Source organism: Astatotilapia calliptera, chromosome 7, assembly GCF_900246225.1.
Source record: "Astatotilapia calliptera chromosome 7, fAstCal1.2, whole genome shotgun sequence".
Classification (NCBI taxonomy): domain Eukaryota; kingdom Metazoa; phylum Chordata; class Actinopteri; order Cichliformes; family Cichlidae; genus Astatotilapia; species Astatotilapia calliptera.
Window position 1 is genome coordinate 7,815,592 of NC_039308.1, and position 18,457 is coordinate 7,834,048.

The 18,457-nt window shown below is 39.5% G+C and overlaps 1 protein-coding gene across 3 annotated transcripts in view; it reads right to left on the reverse strand.

The window, feature by feature from the left end:
• camk2b2 (calcium/calmodulin-dependent protein kinase (CaM kinase) II beta 2) overlaps positions 1-13,790 on the reverse strand; it is a 64,544-nt gene extending 50,754 nt beyond the window's left edge. For 2 of the 3 annotated variants that reach the window (XM_026172810.1, XM_026172808.1), the window contains exons 1-5: positions 13,490-13,790; positions 5,485-5,579; positions 3,994-4,053; positions 2,065-2,119; positions 1,462-1,527 (exon numbers count right to left, since the gene is read on the reverse strand). In XM_026172810.1, coding sequence (XP_026028595.1) covers positions 1,462-1,527; positions 2,065-2,119; positions 3,994-4,053; positions 5,485-5,579; positions 13,490-13,551 — 338 coding nt within the window. In that variant the 5' untranslated portion in view covers positions 13,552-13,790. The remainder of the gene's footprint in view (positions 1-1,461; positions 1,528-2,064; positions 2,120-3,993; positions 4,054-5,484; positions 5,580-13,489) is intronic. The other variant, XM_026172809.1, reaches the window with a different exon arrangement.
• Between the last annotated feature and the right edge of the window lie 4,667 nt (positions 13,791-18,457).

Genomic DNA, 18,457 nt, shown 5'->3' on the forward strand with positions numbered 1-18,457 from the left:
CATTTAATCCTTGCCTCTGCCTTCACCCACTTCCTCTTCTTACTCTCCAAAGCCATCCTACTGATTACCGAAAGCCCTCCTGTTACATTCTACCATGCTACCACCTTGCAGTTTCCGATCTCTTTCAAATTTAATACTGTCTGTCCTTCATTTCTGTTCTATATCAAGCACCTCCTCATCACACTCTCTACCATTACCTGTATTTGACCCCCTTTGCAAAGATTGCAAAGATTTCCATAACAGAACTTAAAGGTAAGGCAACTCTAAAGATACAGTCACCTTTCTCACTCACTATGTGTTAATAGACTTCTCTGCATTGACTCATTCTTGTTATTAATCCCTGGCTCTCTTTCACAGCATGTCTTTTGTCCTGTCTTCAATTCTCTCACCCAGATGGCAGATGGCCACCCCTCCCTGCTGGAGGTTTCTTCCTGTTAAAAGGGTTTTTTTCCTTCCCATTGTTGCCAAAGTGCTTGCTCATAGGGGGTGATATGATTGTTGGGTTCTTCTCTGTATTATTGTAGGGTCTACTTTACAATATAAAGCCCCTTGAAGTGACTGTTGTTGTGATTTGGCACTGTTTAAATATAAAATAAATTGACAATAAGGTATGGTAATTTATTTTCTGACAGCATAAACATCATGATTTGATTGATGATTATATTGTACTTTATTACTTTACCTAAATTACAATTTGAGGAATTACCACAGATAAAACATTTATATAATGCTTTTGGCAACATAATACAAAACTCCAGTTTTACTGTTGCTGCATAGACACAAAACAAACCCTGCTTCACTTGAAAACTTGATGGCTCTCACGCTATAGTTGATTAATACTTCATATTTTATGTTGGAAGTATAACAGTCCAAACCGAATGTGAAAAAGATCACTCATTGTCCTGAATTGGATAACAGATGAATAAGCCAGAGTTAGGACGAGGATTGAGGGATAAATCTGTTTATGGAAAATAATAAATAGCTTAAAAAATCAGTTTACTGCATCTCTCATTCTACCTCTTCCCATCCTCCCTTTAACATTTCTGTCCCCTTCTTCTCTTCTCTCTCACGCCTTCACAAACCGCCTCCGCAGTCAAATTGATTTAAGTCTGCCTCCTAAGGGGGTTATGGCATGGGCATGTGTGCCTTCTGTACAGTTTTCTTGTATGTTTCAATCTGTCTGTAAATTTGGACTCTGGAGAAAGCTCCTCGCCCTCAATTTGCAATTCAGTGCACAGAAAATTGCGCAGAGGTATAATCCGTCAGAGCCACAGCCTGTTCTGCCAAAAAAAAAGAAAAAAAGAAAGAACAATGTGTCAAAATTATCTGCGTGCTAATGAGAGGAACACAACTCTCCAAGTTGCTGCTGGAGGACTGCAGAGGCTGGAGGACTGACATAGGCAGAGGATGAAGAAAAGATGAAGAAAAAGGGGTCAAAGATAATATTCACCAGGGGTTTACCTTGCATCTGCTTCACTGTAGTATTCTCGAGCCACAATATCCTCAAACAGCTCCCCTCCTGTCACTCTGAGAAATAGAAAGATGGAGGTTAAAATGGCAAATTATATAAATTTTTATTCTTTACTCAGACAGCACAAATGTATACACACACACACACACATGCAGGAGGGGGATGTCCTCATTAGGGGGAAACCCCGGTTGCAGGATTCACTCTGACTGTGTTGCCATGGAGACTGGCTCCAGTGCGGGGGAGTGTAGATCTATCTGTGTGTGCACTAAAGCGGGAGCCGCAAGGAAGGGGGTGGGGGTGCTGTTATGCAATGGGGGAACTGCCTTGGAACCAAGAAGGGGGATGGAGACAGAAGAGAAAAAAGAAGAAGAGAAGAAGGAATGAAGAGATGCAGGTATAAAGAAAGAAATCATGTAAAGCAGTGGCATCACTGAGGAGACAGATGCCATAAGGACTGAAGGAAGGGAGTGGAAAATGAAGCACCATTGGAGAGGAAAGAGGAGGCAGAGGACAAGGGAGGGGAGAAGGGAAAAAAGAAGTAGAGGATGGAAGGAGAAAAACAGGAGAAGTAAAAAAGAAAGGAAGCAACTCACAGGTCAAAGAGGAGATAGTGGAAGCCTTCCTCAGAGATACTGTCATGAAGACGAACTGCAAGAGGGATATCAGACTAATTAGGTCTGTTTTAGGACATTTTTTTTATTCAGGCTGCTATAAAGCACATTTATTAAGGCCTTTCGGCACTATTATAGACCAAATGAGCCCATATATTTAAGACATACTGGTAAGAACAAACAATAGATATTGCTTTAGCTTTTTCTATTTCTATTTTTTTAACTGACGAATATTTTTCCACAAGAACTGATATTTCATATTGCTAAACAGCTGATCAGCTGATCAGTCAACACTAGTGCTACTCTGGGTAGCAAAGGACATTGCTTATTCACTGATATGAATTAGGCTGTTAATTTAGGCCAATATAAAATGAGATGCAGATTTAGAGTGTCTTTGGGAGTGTTATAGGTTTATCTTTCAAATGATGTATCATTTCTCTTGCATAGTGTTAAAGCCATATGGCAGCATCTTGTCCATCACAAGGCAACCACACCCTAAAGCACACCCTGCTTTATTTTTTTTATCACAATTAATGTCTGTATAGCCAGTGTATAGAAATGAGATCCCAACCAGAAGTTTGTGAAGTTACATTTTAAATATAAAAAGTTAAACATTGGGGCCTTTCATGCATTCATTATTGACAATTTCTCCATTAAGCAATTCACTAAAGCCTATTTCCCATTTATGATGGCTTATCAATAAAAATCTTAAGCTGACAGATTTAAAAGTGAAATATTTTCAGTGTTTAAATAGTCTAAATAAAAATCTGAAATACATTAAAGAGAGTTGAAATATTTTTAGTTCACCTCTAACAAAAGAATTAGTTTAATATAACTTAATGAGTTAAAAATGCCCCATTTTATGTCAGCATCTCCCTGTATGGTTTGTTTGTTTTTTTAATTTTTAGAAACATACACAGCATTACTGTTTGTCTTGCAAAACTTCAGTGCAAAGACTTTGAAGTTCACATTGCACGTCTTTCTTTGTGCATTGTTAAGAGGATCATTGTGCACTCTTCTGATTTTTCTGATGATAGTCATCAACCCCACAACTCACTTCACTCAGGGTCACAGATGTTAAACAATTAATATTAACAAAGAACAACTTAGTATGACTGTATATATAATTCAATAGTTTAGCTAACTCAGTAAGATTGCTAATGCAAAGGGCTTACATTAACACATTCTGATTAAGCCTCATCACGCCCACTAACATGATGTTGTCAGATACATATACAAAATAGACAGCTGTACAATAGAAATAAGAAAAGCAAAACTAAATTCATAAGTATTGCTCAGTTCCAATGAAGCTTATGCGTAAATTCAGTGAGGAAGATCTGTAATCTCTTATCTCATTTCCCCACACTGTTAAACTCAATTCTGATATCATTACTCTGTCCAATAATATTCTTGCCTGCTGTCTACAAACTACTTATGCTCAATTCCGTGCATTTTACATACTCTCCTGTCTTTGTATTATTCAGACTCTCACTCTTGCCCAATTATTTTCTCATCTGCCTTCTTTGAGCCAATCAGCCTCCGCTTCGCATGATTTGAATCTGTGCTCTTCGTCTATCCTCCTTTCAGACTTTCGTTCGTGCAACCCACCTCCTCCCCAACTCCACCTCAGACACCTGTGTTTTCAATGGGAGAAATGTTTCGTCACTCATCCAAGTGACTTCTTCAGTCTCAGCTGACTGCAGGTTTCCCCAACCTTAAGTTCTCATTAGAATTTGCATATTAATAATCAAGGAACTGACCTCACAGCCCATTGTTCATTCACCGGGGTGGTTTCCGTTATTGTACTGTTTATAAGGTTGGGGGAATGTGCAGTCAGCTGAGACTAAAGAAGTCACTTGGATGAGTTATCTTTAAAAATGTAATAAACAGAAATCTGAAAAAAAGTCTCACCAATGTTGGGATGCTTTAGCAATCTGCAGATCCTGGCTTCCCGCTCCAGTTTCTGATGGTCTACAAGGAAGTAATGCTATGTTAGTTTGCGACAAAACAAGCAAAGCAAGAAAACGCCACTGTGGTCAAAACGAATGGCAAGGAGAAGAAACAGGAGAAAAAGGGGGATGATATGACAGTAAATGAAACAAGAAAATAAAGTAAATAAAACGCGTTGAGAAATGAAGAATGGGGAACAGAATGGGGTGCGAAAACAAGAAAGTAAGCACACAAGAAAGAAAAGGAGGGGAAAAATGAGAAGAGAGGAAACATGGAATGAAAAACAAAAAGAAAACAGGGAGAAAATAGGAAAGGAGAGGACAAAAAACAAGGCAGAAAAAGAAAATGATACCAAAAACAACTGGAGAGGATGTGATATGACAAGAAAAAGCAAGAAGTAAAACAAGAGAAGTGATAGAAGGGGAAACAAGAGAGAAAAGTCGAGTTAAACAATTATAGAAGTGAAGAAAACATCAGTGCAAAGGAGAGGAAAAAACAGGGACAGAAAAGACAGAAGATACAAGGGAAGAAAGAAGAGAGGAAAAAGGGAAAGGAAGAGGAATGGTGAAGAGAGAAGTAGACAGAAAAGAAGGAAGAACCAGCAGCAAAAGCAGAAAAACAACATCAGAGGAAAGAGACTACAGGAGAAACATATCAGGAATGACACTGCAGAAAGAATAGAAAATAAAAATAGGTAGACAAGAAAAAACCAAGACAGGCATAACAAGGGATAAAATAGAGGAGAAAAAATACAGGTAAGGAAATGACCAAAAGGTGAAAAAAGTAACCAAGGAAAGTAGAGAAGGAAACAAGAAGAGCTTTGGTTCAACTGAATGTTTTGCTTGGAGGTTAGTGTAAGAGATCCAAGTAAGTCTCTGTGCTGTAGGCAGCTAGTGTTGCCCTACAGTTCAGACACAAGCATCTGTATCAGTTCTGCACACAGAGGAACAAACAATTTCAGCGGAAACATTCCTGAACCTGAGACAGAACTGGTTGTATTTTTAATAAAGGTTGTGTGAGGCTGACACTCCCACAGTCCCACCGATGAGCTAATTTCTGAACAGCAATAACACCACTGTATTTTTAGCTGCTTTCAGAGGTGTTTTGTATTGTCTTTCCTTTTTTGTCAGTGTTATGTTGGGAAAAGTAAAAAAAAAAAAAACATAATGCAGCTGTCTCATAGTTGGACTCTCCTTGTAAGTATTTTTTGGGGAAATGATTTTCAAAGCACAGATTAGTTCTCGTGCTGTGGATTATGACTGAGCCTATCATCTGCCTCTCTCCGAGAAACAGACGTGAAGGCTTCACACTCTGGAATCAAACAAGCGCTAAAATATGCTAATGTGAGCCTTTCAAATCTGGGACATACACATGATGATGACATGATGTCTCTGCTTCTTCAAATTCCTGAAAATGCAGAGAGTATTTGATTGCTTTGTTTTTCACTCTCACCTCTGGCCGAGAGCTTTTTGGTATTGATGATTTTGGCTGCATACTCTTGGCCTGTACAAAGTTTGACACAGCGACGCACCACTGAAAAGGCCCCCCTGGGGAAAAAAAAAAGACAGGAAACAGGGGGTGAGAGGCTGCTGTATAAGCTTGGTCAGCATCAATAGCGACATCATAGCTGTCCAGCTGACCTCACTGTCATTCTGGACTCTTTTCTGTCTAATCTAATACAGAGTATTATCCAAAGGTTTTAGGTACTGAAGCAGAAAGGTAGAAAATCAATCACAGCTGTGTTAACCTGATGCCATGCAGACACAGGAAGGACGTGCAAACTTACAGAAAGGCCTCAGATGGTAGATTTGAATCCTGGACATTCTTGCTGTTAGGCAAGCATACAAACCACCCATCATTTCCGACATAACCATGTATCTCAGTGAGCACTATTACCTAACCTATTCCTAAATCCAACCACAGCCACATAAAAGCATTATTTAAGACATAAACGTTGTGTCCAAGAGAAACAGTGCAAAGATGCCTTTTCCTGCAGTAGTAACTCACTTTTAATTACTAATTTTAATTTGATGTCAGATTAGTTTAAGCACTTTTTTAATCCAAGAAATGTATCTATTAGATAGAGTGAAATTAGTTATACAATCAAACCCTATACAATGTAGCCTTTGTTGCAGCTCTATTTGTTTATCTATTCCATCCATCCATCCATCCATCTTCATCCGCTTTATCCGGGGCCAGGTCGCGGGGGCAGCAGCCTAAGCAAAGAGGCCCAGACCTCCCTCTCCCCAGCCACCTCCTCCAGCTTATCCGGGGGAATACCAAGGCGTTCCCAGGCCAGCCGAGAGATATAATCTCTCCAGCGTGTCCTGGGTCTGCCCCAGGGCCTCCTCCCGGTGGGACATGCCTGGAACACCTCACCCAAGAGGCGCCCAGGGGGCATCCTTGTCAGATGCCCGAACCACCTCAGCTGGCTCCTTTCGATGTGGAGCAGCAGCTGCTCTACTCTGAGCCCCTCCCGGATGGCCGAACTTCTCACCCTATCTCTAAGGGAGAGGCCAGCCACCCTTCGGAGGAAGCTCATTTCTGCCACTTGTATCCGCGATCTCGTTCTTTCGGTCACTACCCACAGCTCGTGGCCATAGGTGAGGGTAGGGACGTAGATCGACCGGTAAATTGAGAGCTTCGCTTTTACACTCAGCTCCCTCTTCACCACGACGGACCGGTGCAGCGTCCGCATTACTGCAGCTGCAGCCCCAATCCGTCTGTCGATCTCCGGCTCCCTTCTCCCATCACTCGCGAACAAGACCCCGAGATACTTGAACTCCTCCACTTGGGGCAGGAACTCATCCCCGACCCGGAGTGGGCACTCCACCCTTTTCCGTCTGAGAACCATGGCCTCAGATTTGGAGGTGCTGATCCTCATTCCCGCTGCTTCACACTCGGCTGCGAACCGTTCCAGTGCGAGCTGGAGGCCCTCACCCGATGAAGCCAACAGAACCACATCATCTGCAAAAATCAGAGATGAGATTCTGAGGCCACCAAAGCGAAAGCCCTCCGCCACTTGGCTGCGCCTAGAAATCCTGTCCATAAAAATTATGAACAGAACCGGAGACAAAGGGCAGCCCTGGCGGAGCCCATCACCCACCGGGAACGAGTCCGACTTATTGCCGGCAATGCGAACCAAGCTCTTGCAACGGTTGTATAGGGACCGAATGGCCCGTAGCAATGGGCCAGACACCCCATATTCCCGCAACACCTCCCACAGGACACCCCGAGGGACACGGTCGAATGCCTTCTCCAAGTCCACAAAACACATGTAGACTGGTTGGGCAAACTCCCATGCACCCTCAAGTATCCTGGAGAGGATAAAGAGCTGGTCCAGTGTTCCGCGACCAGGACGAAAACCGCATTGTTCCTCCTGTATCCGAGGTTCGACTAACGGACAAACTCTCCTTTCCAGCACCCTGGCATAGACTTTCCCAGGGAGGCTGAGGAGTGTGATCCCCCTGTAGTTGGAACACATCCTCCGGTCCCCTTTCTTAAAGATGGGGACCACCACCCCGGTCTGCCAGTCCACAGGTACTGCCCCTGATCTCCACGCAACATTGCAGAGGCGTGTCAACCAGGACAGCCCTACAACGTCCAGAGCCTTCAGGAACTCGGGGCGGACCTCATCAACACCAGGGGCTATTCTTTTCCAAAAACAAATTGTGAATATGTTGAGAAGAGAATAAATTAAAATCACAAGCCTAAATTTTATTTAGGTCTCATATTTTGATCACATTCGGTTGGGTGTCCTGGTCAATGGTCAACCACAAATCATTAAAAACATCACTATCTCCTCACACAGGGAGTATAGTAATGGACTGGTTCTTATATAAAGCGCTTTTCTACTCATCTGAGCACTCAAAGTGCTTTACACAACTTGTGCATTCACCCATTCACACAAGCACATTTTTTTTAAGTGCTTTATAGCTAACATTCACACGCATTCGCACTCCGATGGATGCATCGGAGAGCAATTTGGGGTTAGTATCTTGCCCAAGGATATTTGGCATGCAGACTAGGGGAAGCCAAGAATCAAACCACCAACCTTCCGATCAGTAGATGATCTCCTCTACCACCTGAGCTACAGCCACCCCAAGAGTATATTTCATGTTTTCTCTTAACTATTCTAGATTAGTTCCTCTCTTACCCAATTAAGTGCTTCAAATTTATATTACTTAGATTTTTCTGTAATTAGCAGGTAATGGATCTGACTGCGGAACCAAGGGACACGGTACTATTATTTAGTATCTACTGTGGATAACAACATAGGCCCTCTCTGAAGTATACTCTCCTTTATTGCTTTATTTGCTAAACAGGAGCATAATAAATTACAATAAGAGCACAGTGCTGTAAAAATATTTTAACTTATAGTGACTGACAACATAAACTGATCAGGTAAGTGTTTAGTGAGGGCCTAAATATAGTAAGCAGTTTTCGCATAGACTTCTATATAACATAGGTTCTTTTTGCAAACAGAGGAGCCTCCTTCCCTGCTGGCCATTGGAAACAATGGAGATTTATGACATTTTCACACCGGCTTCACTTTTCAGACCCAGAAGACGTGTCCGTTTTTTATACTTTACACATTCTATCATCAGATCACATAACATCCAGTGTGGAAATTAAGCCTAGGCTTAGGATAGCCTGGCTGATTAAGGCAAGTTCTAATATGGTCTACTACAATGACACTGGCATGAAATATCATTATGTTCAGGATTGATAGGCTTCTTTTTCAGTGTTGGTGCTACTCCAGCACCAACACTCAAAATGTGTTCTTCTTCTTTCGGCTACTCCCTTTAATGGTCAGCACAGCAGATCATTTTCCGCCATCATCCACTCGTCCTTGCATTCTCTTCTGTTACATCTACCTTCTGGATGTCTTCCACATTCATAATTCTCTTTGGTCCTCTTTTCCATCTACATTCACTATCTCTACATCTTCGTCTTCACTGTTACCTGTCACCTGTATTCCTTTTTGATTCTATTGACTTTCATTCCTCTTCTTTCCAGTGCATATCTCCACCTCTCCATGCTCTTTTCTACCTACATATTCCAAAGATCACTCACTGTCCTCATACATGTCTTACACCATCCTCACACACATCTCTGCCACTTCAGACTTCTTCATACTGCTACTCATTCATTGTCACCTCTCTCTTCTTAACCTAGCCTCAACAACTCTTAAAAAGTAAGGGCTCTTATATTGTCTGTCTGTCTGTCTGTCTGTCACTGCACTGTCAAACAGACAGACAGACAGACCAAAAGGGCTCAGCAGAATACTTTATTAATCCCTAAGGAAATAATGTATAATGAAGGCAAATGTACTTCTCATTGTTTTTGACATTTTACCTTCTCATAAGTTAACCCTTTGTTTTTAAAGATTGTATTAGCCTTCATTTGATGGCAAAGCTGACAATTGACAGGAAAGGAGTGACAAAGTACAAATGGCCACAGGTTAGACTCGAACCCCGTCCACTGTTCTCTGACCATCTAGCATATGGTTGTCTGCTCACCCACAGAGCTACTAACCATACTACCCACTGTTTTAGACGTAAAACACCTTTTAGTGAAGCTAAAACATGATCTACACCATTGAGAATCTAGACATATTCCCAAATGGAACAACAGTGTATCTTGTGGTTACAGCATTTATACACAATAACTTTGGGTTTGTTTCTATTATTATTTACAGTCGTGTCTCCTTTACAACTTGAATAATTCCAGTAATTTCAGCGGCATCAAACAGGAAAGAAAAGCCATCAATTTGAAGTACCCTAAGTGTGTGCATTTTAGAGTTTTTGGGGGCCACATTTGCTCTTCAAACTCAATAGAGACCAACAGAAATAACCTCCTCTGTCATTTCTCAGAGCTAATTTTATCTCACCTCAGTATTGTTATGCAATGAAACACTCACACTCCCCTCAGAGCCCATGCATCTCACAAGCTCTCCAACATGAATATATTATGGGGAGACAGGGTGACTAAGCATGACACTTGCTGACATCCCGCTGGTTGGTGGGAAAGGCAGCAGAGCTTAAACATGACAGGTTATCTGCAGGGCAGGTGGGAATCAGCTGGAGTGCTGGATCTGGGTCTAAAACCTGGATTAATGTGAGTGTAAGGTCTCTTACCTAATCTGCTATCTTTTCCCTTTTGTCATATAATAAAAATGGATGTCATATAGCCAGATAGAAAACTTTTAGTAGTAAGTCTATTCCTTCATATAATAATAACATAATGGCAATCTTCCTGGAAATTCCATGTGGTAATCAAGAAATTGACATGGGGTTAACAATTTTGGTCATTAATAATGCTAATTTCTACAGTGTTTGGATACTGGAGTCTACAGTTTGTTTACACATGAAGCAAGCTGCTAATTTGCCAAAACTAAAGTCCATTTCCAATAAATGCAGCTCTAAAAATTATTGGCATCTTGTAATCTACAAATATGCAAAATTAGCCATTCATAGTCACTCATGTTGGGTTGTTTGGCCACAGTAGATGCATTTGGCATAGAACAAAACCAGCTTTTCAGGAGAAGAACTTGATAGTCATTGAGAAACACGGTAATGTAAATGTTACTGGCTTGGAATTCTTTGAATTACTGCATATACATTAGGGGCATCACAATGGCCTGACAATTAAAGTTAAACATGGAATCACAGACTGTATGTATCAGATGAATTTAAGTAAAAATTTAATTATAGTAAAAATAAAAAATTGAAATAATATTTAATTAGTGCTAAAAAATTTCTTACACTATTAAAGCATTAGTGTATTACTGAACCACTTTTTTCAATTCAACTTTATTTATATACCACCAAATCACAGCAGCAGTCATCTCAAGGCACTTGATAATGTGAGGTAAAGACCCTACACTAATACAGGGAAAACCTCAATAATCAGATGACCCCCTTTGACCAAACAATTGGTGACAGTGGTTGGTGACAGTGGTTAATAGAGCAGAGATTAATAATAACTAATGACTAAATGCAGAGTGGTGTGTAAACACACAGTGAATGAAGAAAGTGAGTGAACAAGAAACCCTCAATGCATCATGGGAAGCATCGAGCAGCCTAGACCTATTCATGCATAAGTATGGGAGGATTCAGGGTCACCTGATCTAGTCCTGACTATAAATTTGATCAAAAATAAGTTTTAATAAGTTATAATAAGTTTTAGGTCTAATTTTAAAACTGTCTCCCAAATCCAAACTGGGAACTGGTTCCACACAAGAAGGGCCTAAAAGCTCAAGGCCTCTCATTCTACTTTTAAATACCCTGGGAACCATGTGTAAGCCAGCAGTCTTTGGGGGATGTGCTATATTTGGATAAGATGGAGCCTGATTATTCAAGACCTCATACGCGAGGAGAAGAATTTTAAGCCAATATGGCAGAAATATGCTCTCTCTTTTGTAGCCTCATTTATCTTCCCCACAAAGTTCAAATCATCTCAAACTGGTTTCTTCAAGATAACAATGAGTTCACTGTACTCAAATGATCTCCATAGTCACCAGATCTCAATCCAGTATAGCACTTTTTGGGAAGTGGAGAAATGGGGGATTAGCATCATGGACGTGCAGCTGGCAAATCTGTAACAGCTGTCTGATGTGTCATTGCTGGTTTTTGTATTTCTTAAGGACATGATTTTCAGACACTGTTCATCTGCTGTAGGTAGTGTTTTTAAGCCTGCCACTTTTCTTACTCCATACCTACTTACTCTGCTGTGATATTTTCCATAGATTCAACTAAAGAAACTTGAACTATGCTTTTGCAACAGGCTCCTAGCAATAAAGTGCCTAAGATTCCATTTAAAATTGGTTCTTTGTTTAAGTTTCTGTTATGTAGATGACACTCTGGTTAATCTTGTCTGCCTTTTTATACTTGAATTCATAATGTATTAGTGTCAAGTGGTTTCACAAACAAAAGAATCATTTTCTGAAAAGGATCAGGTACAAGGACTGAACTAAAATTCGGTAAAAAAGCAGCCAATGTCCAAAAGAAAAAGTCTGAAAGAGCTTCAAAATATGTAGAGAACTAGTGCTTCCGAGGCTGGCTCCTTTCAAGCTAAATATAAAGACATAAGGGATGACTCGTGACTGTACCGTATAGTCCTAACATTGGTGAGTTTTAATTACAGCATAATAATGCATTATATCCAAGGGTTCAAATGTGCCTGTGTCTGAATTTAGGGTTATCCAACCTCCAAAATCACATTTTAGCCATGGTTATATTTTATAGTTGTTAAAGGCTTCAAAAGAAATGCTGGATAATATTTAAGTACATCAGAACTGTACTTAACTGCAAAACACCTAAAAATAATTAGCACTGAAAATCAAATTCATTGTTAGCTTTAATCCAATATGCTACTTAGAAATAAGCCTTATGTCACTGACTGCATTCAATACTTTTACTCTAAATACATATTTGTCTGGTCATTGAGTATTCAATGCAGTACCTTTACTTATACCAGAGTTGGGGTTGATTGGGTGACCAAGGTCACTTGGTGTGAGTCAGGGAATACTCATCAGCAAATCTTGTTTTTACATCTGCATCGCACATTCAAAACCAAATTCATAAACCTGGAACACAGCAGACATGACAACACAAGCAAAATAAAGCCTCTATTATCAGCAAGGGCAGCTGCTGCTGGTGTGACTATTGTCTTTAAGTTATCACTTCACGCACACACACACACACACACACACACAAAAGATCACCAAAAAACAACTGAACTTAAAATAAACATAAAATGCTCATACTGTAACCAACCACAGCAATCACAATAAGCTTTTTTTCTCACTGTGCCTGGCTATTGAATAAATGTTCCTGTGAGGCAAACATTGCAGAGAGATCCTTTCTACCCACGCACAACCTGACAGAGACATTGAGTCCACTTTGCCTCTACCCACTGGGGCACCCATAGCCTCTTCAGTTTCAATTTGTCTGCATCCTATTAAGGGCCACACATCCTCACTCCCTCATCTTTTTTCCTTATTAATCACAAGACACACCTCATTAGATTTGCAGTAGATCAAGGGCAGTAGCAGCATTATTCTTTGACATCTCTGTTGAGCTTTCTGCCACTGTGATTAAAGACAGCTGATGATGATTCCAATCTGTCCCTCATATTAGACCGCTTTGTCCCTAATTAGCCTGGGGCGGGGGTGCCCTTAAAGTATTTCTTCACACAGAATCTGACAATCTTAAACACCATCACTGGTTGGCTCATGCATTTCAAGAAGTCCACAAAATACGCCCTGCACTGAGGATTTAGGTTTAGAGCTAATTTTAGTTGCTCCAGACCAGCGTGCGTTTGTTTTGGAAGGATGGAGCTGCAATCATCACCGCAGATGTGCAGACCTTGATTCCTCATGCTCTGTACGGTTACAGGACGGGGTCAGGCTGCATGCAGGAGACTCTGGATAATTAATATAACAGCGGCTTACTTGCCAAGCTCCTCGTACAGCTGGTATTCATCTGTAAAACGTGTGCAAGTAGTCGTTGCCATGATGTTTCCTCCTCGGACCGGTGTGCGGGTGCCGTCTCACAAATGTACGGTGTGTCTCTATCTGCACACAGGAGGACCTCGATCTCAAGTCTCCGCCCACCTTAGACCTCCGGACGGCGGAGTGCTTCAATTGCAGGCCGGTACACACACGCACGCTCCCGGCTCGGATGTCAGTGGGCTCTCCGCTCTGCCAAGCAATGAGGACGCACTCTTTAAATACCACACGAAACAGTAATGTGAGCTCACTATATGACGTGTCTCTCCGGAGAGAGAGAGAAAAAAGGAAAAGAAAGAAAGAAAAATCAAAAGCCGATAGTGAGCTGACCCAAGAGTGCGGAGGAGCGCAAAATTTGATTACACTTAATACATCATAAAGCGAAGAGAAGCCTGCAGCATACAATGACATTACTGCACTTGGAACTCAGTAAGGGCGCAGTGTGGATCTATTTTTGGGATTCGGTGAGGAGTCCCTCAGTTTATCACAAAACCTAAGAAAGTAATAATCAATAAACATAATCATTTTATTACAATTTTGTAAAGGGATTATGGGCGTGTTCAGAGATGGGGCATGGGGAACCCCCCGCAAAAGATGCATTTATGAGTAGAAATTAGTATGTCCGTGTTATATGGCTTTCTGCTTCTGCCTCAAAGTCCAAACATTGCACTTTCTACTCCATACCGTTTATTTCAGAGGTGTTTTTTTAATTAAATGAAAACTTTTACAAGGTTGCATAAGTCTTACTGTTGTTATACATTCCGACCATATTTGCATAATTATTTTTAATTGCTATCTTGAAAGACAATTTCCAGCTAATGTTTCTATATTTGTCCTCTTCTGCCAAATTTAAATCACATCAAGTATGGTAGTAACATGAATTCTGTACAAATGTTGAGCTAAGAAAGACTAGATTCAACACTGACTGGCTGCGTAATCATGTGGTGGTGGAGGAGATGGTAGCGGTTGCGAGGAATTGTTTTTTTTTTTTTATTCTCATGTCAAATATGCTAATGAAGCTAGAGCTTCATAGCTTGTATAATATGTAAGATTAACACATAAGGCTCTCTGATATACACAGGAAGAGTAGTAGTGAAACAACCAGAGGAATGTTAAATTAAAACTCAGGGACAGACAAAATAATCATTTGTGGGTGGGTACAGAGGACTACTCTCAACTTTACTCTTAAAGCAACCAATGGAAATACTGTTGACACTATTTATATCAATTATACTGCCATAAGTGAAACAAGAAAGCCCAAAATATCAAATGGTGTCTTTAAAAAATGGGGAGAGGAAAAATTCACTAAACTAGCTGTGGTCTGGGTTCATTAGGCAGATCAAGTATCGACTCTTGCCTTAAGCTGAGAAAATACTATTAAGGCTTATTACATTTTGCTTTGTAGGTTTCATATTCTATTCTTCTCTTCAAGATATTATAACCGTATTATTTCCATTTACACAGTAAAAAGACAGATAACTGAAAATGAGTGTGATGTATATGATACTTACGGATTATCCAGCTGTATACAAGATGATGTATGAAAGTATATGGAGCCAATGCATTAAAACAACACTGACGTTTCCTGAGTAATTAGGAACTTATTAATGTATTTAAGTTTTTAGTCTGTTTGATTTACATACATCAACAGTTTTTAATTAGACATGCTTTAGAAGGGAAGGACTGTAATTATGACCTCTTTATTATAATTTTTAATATTTTCTGTTTTGCTATTTATGGAAAAATGTATGCAGTGGACCATTGTTTTCACCAATGTATATATATATATATATATATATATATATATATATATATATATATATATATATATATATATATATATATATAGATATATATATATATAGATATATATATAGATAGATAGATAGATAGATAGATAGATAGATAGATAGATAGATAGTTTTCTTTATTAATTGGTGTTAAATAAAAAAAATGATTGACTAAATCATTATTAATGCAAGGTTCATAGAATGTATTCATGCATAAATTATAGCTTGCTACCAATTAAGTCCATTATTTAACACTTTATTGAAACGGAAATATCACTCAAAATTGCTTAATAATGTTTTATTAATACATTACTAGTAAATAAAGCCTCAATAATTGATTGATTAACCTATAGTAGCATTCTTATATATGAGTTTGCATTGGGATAGGCATTGTTAATCCCTTTATCCATATTCATAAAGGCTTATTAAGATAATCTAATAACACAAAAATAAGAAAATGTAAGAAAACGTAACAAGGAACTAAAACAGAAAACCTAAACTGAGAAACAGTGGGAACCAGGAACTGGGAACATGGAACCTTAGAACCATGAGAGTAGAGGAGCAGGAGACAAGGGAAGACTGAGACAATGGTCGTGTCCAAATTCATGGGCTGCATCCTCCTGAGGACCCAGCCTTCGCGGTCTACGTGGGCCGGGTCCTCAGAAGGTCGGGTAGGCCGGAAGTAAACGGCTGGGGAAATTGGAAGGTCTAGCCTTCTGATTAGCGTCACCGCTGTCTCAGTGGATTTTAATAAACTCGGCCGTCTGCTCAATGCTATCTAAAATATAACGGGACACTGGCATAAATTCTCGACCGTCTCATACTTCTGTTTAATCAGTTTTCTGTTTGATGTTTATTCAGCTGTGTAAAAACCAAGGAGGAACCCCCCCCGGGGGATTAATAAAGTTTTATTTTATCTAATCTAATCTAATAACTTTAATCTCAGCCAAACCGATTGACTCACGAACAAACAAAACACTGAAAAAAGCCCAACAATAACATTTTTAGGTTGTCTAAGTGAATTATATATTACGTTTAACCTTGAGTAGCGAAAGTCCGCGGTGATCTGAAAATGATGTGCCGGGAGTTTTGCCGTTCTCGGCGGCTTCAGTGACCCTCGAGCTCCCGACTAGCTATCGAGCTGGTGGGTAGCAGACGTCTCCGAAAACGTCGAAGCACTTTTGCAAATATGTGATATCTTGATAAACCGAGCAGATATTTGATGTTTACACAGCTACTTTCTCGCCTGAAAATATGTCAAAAGTTTATTTTGTGACCCAGAAAGATTAGTAAGAGTAATTTTAAAACTTAGTAGTGGCCGCCATTGTTTGGCCCAGCCAAACTCCAGAATTCTGGGATATAGTAGGCCACGAAGGACACACCTGACACACCCATCCTTCATCCTTCAAATTCAGGGAAAAGGAGGACGCATTTGTCGGCTGCATTCGGAGGAGTCTACGAATTTGGACTGCCTTCGGCGCGTCGCTGTGACGTAATCGGTCTACAAATACGGCCTCAGGAGGATGCAGCCCATGAATTTGGACACGACCAATATATACACAAGAGGAAGATTAGGAGAGTGGAGACATCTGGGGAACACAGCAGGAACAAATTAAACATAAGGAGGCAAGGGAAGCAAAGTGAACCAAATGCACAAGAGATGAGGGACTATCAAAATAAAACAGGAAGCCAGACAAACAGAGAACTCAAAACAATGAATAATTTACAAGATTCAACACTCTAAACATAAAGCACTGGCTCAAGACCCATACCCATGACATAAGCACATAAATAAGTTTTACAAATAATTAACATAAATGAAATTATTAATAAAATTCACACTTTTATCAGCTTATTACTATTGAGATTTAATAAAAACACTTTAATACATTTGTTACAAAATATATATCAGTATATATTATATTCTGTATATATAGAATATATTGTAAGTTGTTACAGTTAAAAGTTTTCTAACATGTTATCATGAATGATGCATTAATAACAGTAGAATACATTACAGTACAAATCAATGTGGAAAACATTACTGTATAATACTCTGCAAAAGTCTTAAGCCACTCCTCACTACTCCTAACCCACACTTCCAAGGAGACAGGTTTACTTGTAATTATTTAAAGTGCTAATGAGAAATTTTTTGAAAAATTCTATTTTGTTTGTTAAGCCACTTAACACTGACCTATGGATCATTCTTAGTTAAAAAGACACATAACTGAAAGAATGGACCAAAAGTTGCAAAGAATCCATTCTAAACTGTGTCTTTGGGGTTTATACAGCAGCTTGTCACAAAACACATAATTTGTTGCAATTTCTTTAGTTGAATATACAAAAACATGCCAACAATAACAGATTGATATGGCATACAATAGTATTTTTGCACCAACAAGATGATTCCCAGAGTGTGATTAGCCTAAACCCTTGCATATGTTGATGTGGTGTGCAGTGTCTCTTTAAAAAAATTTATAGGAGAAAAGGACGCAGCAGATGGACAATACCTTTAAGTTATAACATTAATAAATAGGAAAGATTACAGCATTGACCAGATACAGGACATTTTAGATCCTTCTGGCACTTCTGCTAATCCATCTGCTGTTTACTGAAGTCTTATTAGAAATGGTTTCAATGGAAGGGCGGCTATCAAAGAGCAATTTTTAAGAAAGGGAAATGGGGAGTAAAGGCTGAGCTATTGCATATCTGACATTACACAAGAACTGGACTGAAAATCAGTTGTAATAGGTCTTGAATAGGAATAATAATCTGAATTATTATTCAATTAAATTTTAATTTTATTTATACAGTGCCAAATCACAACAACAGTTGCCTCAAGGTGCTCAGAGCAGACCTAACAATAATACATACAGATTATGTATGAAGGTCAGGAGAGAGGTATAACACTGAGTACTCTGTATAACACAGTGGAGACTCTTTCAGCCTCTTTGGGCTTCATATCAACCGGTGGTGTTGGAGATTTTGTCAAAATTAATAGAATTTTGAACACAGAAAAGTACTGTCAGATTTTGATGTGCCATGCAGAGAGAATTGAAAAAAAGATGATCATACTAAATATTGATTTTCAAGCACATCGGAATTCTAAAAACTCTGTTTT